This window comes from Mixophyes fleayi, chromosome 7 (genome assembly GCF_038048845.1).
Source record: "Mixophyes fleayi isolate aMixFle1 chromosome 7, aMixFle1.hap1, whole genome shotgun sequence".
NCBI classification, from domain to species: Eukaryota; Metazoa; Chordata; class Amphibia; order Anura; family Limnodynastidae; genus Mixophyes; species Mixophyes fleayi.
The window spans coordinates 95,148,278-95,155,196 of NC_134408.1; the positions used below are offsets into that span (position 1 = coordinate 95,148,278).

The 6,919-nt window shown below is 38.1% G+C and overlaps 1 protein-coding gene across 1 annotated transcript in view; it reads left to right on the top strand.

The window, feature by feature from the left end:
• The window catches only part of MPP4 (MAGUK p55 scaffold protein 4), a 68,178-nt gene extending 65,256 nt beyond the window's left edge, over positions 1-2,922 (top strand). The window contains exons 20-21 of the mRNA XM_075180147.1: positions 241-375; positions 2,488-2,922. Coding sequence (XP_075036248.1) covers positions 241-375; positions 2,488-2,673 — 321 coding nt within the window. The 3' untranslated portion in view covers positions 2,674-2,922. The remainder of the gene's footprint in view (positions 1-240; positions 376-2,487) is intronic.
• The last annotated feature ends 3,997 nt before the right edge of the window (positions 2,923-6,919 follow it).

A 6,919-nucleotide genomic window follows, 5' to 3' on the forward strand; every position in this document is an offset into this window, starting at 1 on the left:
ATATTATTACAAAAGAATTTCACTAATTGAAGCATGTTTTTACATCATAGAAAGATTTTTTTTTTCCACAAATGATGAGAGCAAAGCACAATTTGTATAGGCATACATATGTCAACTCCTATCAGATCCCAGAAACACAAGAGCATGGTGTTTTTATTAATGAAAATTGTGAAGCCTAACTATATACAAATCACAACAGGTAAGTTTTCTTCATTTGTACTTTCTTCTGCTTTGTTGCAGTGCATCACAGGGGCTCGAACACATGAACTCAAACCTTATATAATATTTGTTAAACCACCGAGCAGAAACTGTATGAGGCAGACAAGAAAAAATGCCAGCATCATCACAGACTACTTTGTGAACCTGAAGTACAAGGTAAATTGACAGCTTTCATATTTGGGATTTTTTTAAAGAAATCATTTTAACATCATAATGCCCAACTGCCATACAGCCTATATTTCACTAGAAATCGGTGATATAATTAAGGAATGAGGCACTTGGGGAAGCAGATAGGCTCTTAAGCCATCCTAGCTGTACAGATAACAACTAACATCAATATATGTACCTTTGTCATCAAACCGCTCCTGTCTTCCTTATTGAGAAAAATATTAAAATGTAAAAAAAAAAAATATTTGTGTTAAGTCTTACTCTTAAACTACATGGCCAAAAGTATGCCGACACCTGAACATCTCACTTCACAATATCTCAATGGGCAATAATGAGGAGTTTCCCCCTCTTATGTTGCCAGAACAGCCTTCACTCTTGTAAGAAAGCTTTCCACTAGATTTTGGAACAGGGCTACAGGAATCTGATTTCAGCCACAAGAGCATTAATGAGGTCGGGCACTGATGTTGGGTTTGCATTCCCATTCAGTCCAAAGAAGTTAAATGGAGTTGAGGTTAGGGCTCTGTCCAGGTCAGTCAAGGTCTTCCACACCAAAACTCAGGAAATCATGTTTTTATGGACCTCATTGTCATGCTGAAACAGGAAAGGGCCTTCCTCAAACTGTTGCCACAGAGCTGGAAGAACACAATTCTCTAGAATGTCATTGCACATTGTTCCAGTGAAGGTAAAACGTAATGCTGCAAAGGGGCACACGGGTCAATGGTGATATGAGGCTTAGAAACCAAATCTATGAAGTGCCAGATGAACAGTTATTGTTTTGATGTTGCTTCCAGAAGCAGTTAGGAACTCGGTAGCGAGTGTTGCAACTGAGGGCGGACAATTAATAAGCACTACGCGGATCAGCACTTGGCCTTCTGTAAGCTTCTGTAGCCTACCACTTCTCGGCTGCACTGTTGTTGATCCTGGTTGTTTCCACTTCCCAATAACAGCACTTACAATTAACAGGGCAGCTCTAGCAGGGCAAGAATTTGATGAACTGACTTTTTGAAAAGGCGCCAGGCTATGACCATACCATGTTAAAAGCTAATGAACTACATGTATAACCCACTCTGCTGCTCTTTGAATATGGACATTGCATGGCTGTATGCTTGATTTTATGTACCTGTTAGCAATGGGTGTGGCATAAATGGCAAAACACACTAATTAGAAGGGGTGTACACATATGTTTGGACACATCATTTATTTAAATCATCATTAAATTGTTTATATGCTAGAAATTCTGATCCATAGCGGTAGAAAGATAAAGTTTAAAGATTAAAATGTAAAACTTCTAACCAGTTATTGAACTATATTGTTTTCTGTTATTTTGTATAGTAATAATGGATCAGCTTGGTAAAAGTTTATGCAAGGTGTAGTTTTGTGGTAGGTGATTATGGGCAATTTTTATGTAGCTATAAATATATTTACTTTGAAGTGAGCAAAGATCGAGAATGTTTGTTTTCATGGTGTAATAGCAAAGTAATGTTGGGAGGAGGATACAAGAATGTGTCTGTTAGTGAACGGGGCAAATATTGTTATTTTCAGCAGTCTTGTTTTTGTTGTATTGTAGTGCGAATGTCAGTGTAGGCTGATAGTATAGTCTGGGTATTAGTATTATTGCTACAATAGATAGTGTTAGACCCAATTTGTCAGTGTGCATAGTCGTTCAGTCTGCACCTTTTCTCATCCAGTTTATTAGCCTCTGTAGCAATCAACTGTAATACAGGTCATTTTAATGTAATACTGAAAAGTTTTATGTAGCCCAAAATGTGTATACACAGGGCCACAAATTATAGCATTTTGCAGCTAAAGAAATAGAGTTTATCTCTGCATTTCCCTCGATTTATAATCTATGTAAGATTTTGAGTTCTTGACACAAATGTTTAACAGCTACACATAAACTTTTTGAAGTTTTACATAAACTATAATAGAGAGGGAAACTTAGATAGGAAACACAAGCAGTTTGTGGTTTATTTATAGGTCTGTTTGGGACATCACCCATATTTAGGTTTGTTATTATGCTATAAATCAATTCTGGTTATTAAAGAGTTGAAGGAGATGTTTGCCAGAGTTTGCATATGTTCTTGACTCTGTTCTCTGCAGGAAGACGACTTCCAGGAGATAGAAGAATCTGCAAAAAGGATGGAAGCTCAATTTCATCAGTTTTTTGACCATGTGTTGGTGAATGATGATTTGCAGTCCGCCTGTGTCCAACTCCTGTCCATTGTTCGTCGTGCTCAGGATGAACCACAGTGGATTCCAGCCTCTTGGATCTGCTCAGATTCATAATTATCAAGAAAGGAAACACTAAGGTTACAAAAGGTCTACTTGAAGTGGATATAATGTAGAGCTATTTTTATTTGACTAGGGTCTGAGCACTTTAAGTATTCTTCAGCTCCTGTTAATCTTTATGCACCTTTGTAGTGGACAGGCATAAAACCTGTAGTCAATAATTATTGAAAATAAAAACAAACTAATTACAATTATAACGACACACTGTATGTGAACTGAATAGTATCAAAGATGGAAATAATCAAAAACAAAGATAGCAAATGAGCCTGAAATGCAGCTGTGAGGGGAATGTACTATTTCCCACTGGAATACACCAAAGAACTAAGACAAAAAGAATACACAGCGCTGGAGCTGGCTCACTTGATGAGCAACAACAAAAACCAACACGATTTCAGAACATTGATTTTTTAACAAATCTCAAAATTAGTGAGCACTAGAACACCACTACAATATAACTTCTGAACAATTGATTGTGTGAAGGATTTATGTAAAAGACCTCAATAAGCTGGTACTGGTGTACGCATACCATCATGGATTTCGGATATCTCAATTCAATTAAACAGCTGATGTTTCTTATATCCATTGATGTCTGAACAGTTGGGACTAGTGATACTCATACATTGATATTGGACATTTGATCTAACCAAAGGCCTTTTCTAAAAGTGTTTGTGACTTTTAGGTACCCATGGGATATTCATATCCATTTTTCATATAAATCTGATATTTTAGAGAGTGATGATTTTAACATAGCTATTTTGATGTATTCAATTCATTGTATTACAAATTTTAATTTTGAGATTTGTTAATAAATTAATGTGTTTGGAACATCATGTTGGTTTTTGTTGTTGCTCATCAAGTGAGGCAGCTACAGCGCCGTGTATCCTCATGTTTTAGTCAATCTTTAGAATGTTCACAGCAGCACTGAGTATGTCAGGTTATTAGTGTGCTGCTTCTGAGTGGACAAGTCACTGCCTACCACATGTTAGTATGCTAGTGACGAAGGGCAGCATGCAACAGGTGCAAATATTATGTGAAGAGTCAAATGGAAACAAGAAGGAAGTAACAGGTAGCACTGAATCCTAAAACATCACAGATATCAGACTGATGCAGGAAGAGTATGGTGTGAAAATAAACATTTACATGAAATAAAATTCATACCTCTAAGTTATTTTATGCTTAGTCAGTGGTTGATGTGGAAATTTAGAAGTGTCAGTATGGAAAATGTAATGGGACTGTAAGTGAATGGAATGTGATGATTTTACAATCAAAGCAGTAGGAAAAATTGTGGTGTGCCATACCACTGTATACCAGCCCACTTTAACCACTGTGTTTACTACGGTTTTAGATTAAAATTTTTTTTAGGAAAAACAATTGGCTTATACAATTCCAAGAACTATTCACATTCAAGTAAGGGAGTCACTTTTTCACACACTCTGGGAGATTATATTTGGTTTTTGTTTTTTAATAAAAATCCTTCAATAAATATTCTCAATGGGATCAAGAGTTAACCCTGAATAAAGTTAGTCGAGTCTTTGTTTAGGTACGGTAAATAAACCTTATAAATTTACTTTCTCTGTCCATAGCAACATGTTGCAAAATGTGATGTTTCGCCAAAATCTTTTCCCCTGGTAATAAACAAATACAAAAAAATACTATTGTATCAATGCTGTGATTGTATTATTCTCATGACTACCCCAATTCCTGCTTCACATACTATGGGGGGTATTCAATTGTCGTTGAAAATCCTGCGGCCCGCGCACTATTACGGTAATAGTGTGCGGAAAAACCATTACTACAGTCATTTTCTCGCTGGATTTCAGCTCGCAGCTCCCTGAGCCACGAGCTGAAATCCAGCTAACTACTACCGTAATAACAGTAGTAGTTTTTATGCGGCGGGATTTCATAACAATTGAATACCCCCCTCAGAATAAACATGACCGAAGGCATATAGGACTAACCAAAAGGAACCTTTTTAGTAGACTTCTTAGGTGTCCTTCAGGACAAGGTAAAGCAGATATGGAACATAGAAATAAATGTAAGCTTGTAGACTAGACTGAGCTGTTTAAACACAAGTGTCACAGGCTACAGAAAGATCTACACCAAAACCTGAGTGTACACAAAAATGGTGCTGCAACCAGATTCTAAATGTTTAAAGTACAGACAATATGGCATTTTACATTTTATTTTGAAACATGTGGAAATCATCTCATGTAGGTAGGGACTTTAAGATGGCTCAAGATATCCGAAAGGGAAGTTTTCTGTTTCACAGGTATAATTTTCCCTCCTGAGTTGGCCTCTGTTAAACTTTCTCCCAGATTGTCCAGTACAATTTTGGGAGGCAGGTATGTCTCATCTGGATTTAGGAGATATTAAATCTTGAAAACTTTTGCTACAAGCTTCTACATTTGACATACAGATCTGGCTTTTCTCAAAGAAACACACTGTAGATGGGAAAACTGCATGCCTTATTAACCACAATATCCCGGTGTCATTTATCAGCAATAACTCACAGAAAAATCCAAAGCAGTAACATTATTTGCTAATCATCACTTATTTCAAGTTTCCACCCACCTATCAGGTAACAAAGGGAGGATGGAGGTGATAAAGGGCAAAATGTATAATCCTACCTTTTGCTTAATATGTTTTATTTATAAAGGACTGCTAGATTAGGCAACTCTGTAAATTAAGACACGCACAAACTCCATATATTGACATGAAACAAAAGGAAAAACCAAACCTGAGCAAATGAGCTTACAATCTAAGAATTGTAGGGAACATCCGATGCATAAGGTAGGAATAACAATTGAAGCTGCAGGTATTAGGTCAGAAATGCAAAATTGGGGAGTGGCATTTTTTCTGCAGCTAGCAGCAGTGTGGTACGGTTGGAATGAGGAGAGAGACACCTGAAGGTGGACACAAACTATGAATCTATAAACCATATCAACCATAACTATCCTTCACCATTTATTGTAACTGAACATTTTTCCTCTTCTGGTTCTAAAGTCTATTGTGCTGCATGGGTACTCTTGTGGATATCCACTATCTTGGAGTAACTCTGTATCTGGTGTATATATTTATGATCATGCTCACTGCTAGAAATAAAGCCAGGATGCTTGTTCTCCATTTTGGGAGAAGATAAAAATAGGATTTTTACACTTATGTTAAATCTTTTTCTTTTAGTCCATTTGGGGTGGGGGGTGGGGGGAATACCAAACCTACAAACCTTTAAACACTGACTCAAAACTCACCTTTTCAAGCTCACCTATCCTACCACCTCCTGCCCCTCTTCTCCATCACTTCCTCTTTCATTGCCCACAATCTCCATTATATCCCAGTTGGTTCTACTGTCTCTCACCACCCCATACTAGAATGTAAGTTCTCATGGGCAGGGTCCTCTCTACTGTCTGGCTCCCTTATACATCCTGTCCCCCATAGCATTACTCACACTTCTGTGCTACTTATGTGTATTACAGCATCTATTTGTGAATTGCTTACTGTATTCGGCACCAGGGAACCTGTGACACCTTATAAATAAGTAAACACACAACATGTCACAAAAATAAAATCCATTGGAGAGCGGAGAACTTTGGGACATCCTAAAGTGGCCATCACAGTTTGGAACACAAAGCATCTTTTTCCCCAAAACTGGCACCCCTGGGTGCAAACACATTAAAAATTAGAAAATCCGGTAAAAGTGTCAGAGGGTCAGGGAACTGCCAGACACAGCTGCTCAGCTGAGACTCCATGCCGTACCAAGAAGCACTCTGTGAACTTTTGGAATGAGTCTGGAGACTCTCTGGAACAGGCTGCCCTGCTCCACTATAGGCCTGATAGCATAAAGCCATAATCCATCTAGCAATTGTAACATTAAAAGTCAGCCAGCTCAGTCCTGCGCATGTCTCGAGTCCTATGCCCATAAGTCCGCCAGGCTCTGACCACACAACGATTAGACGCCAAAGACTAGCATCTGTCGTTACCAAGGCTCAATCTGCAGAGATTCTTCCTCTGTAGCCACAAAAGGAGCGACTGACGCACCTTGGCGAAAAAGATATTACTTGACAGAAGACGCAGGAGAGATCTGTTCAACTTAGAGAGCAGTTACCACTGGAACGCCCGCACATGAAACTGAACAAACTAGACCACTTTGAAAGTCTTGTTCAGATCTTTCATGCAGAAAGTGTACTGAAGTCTGTTTATGGCTAACAGGGACTGTACCATTTCTGTAAAGCCTGAATCTTGTCCT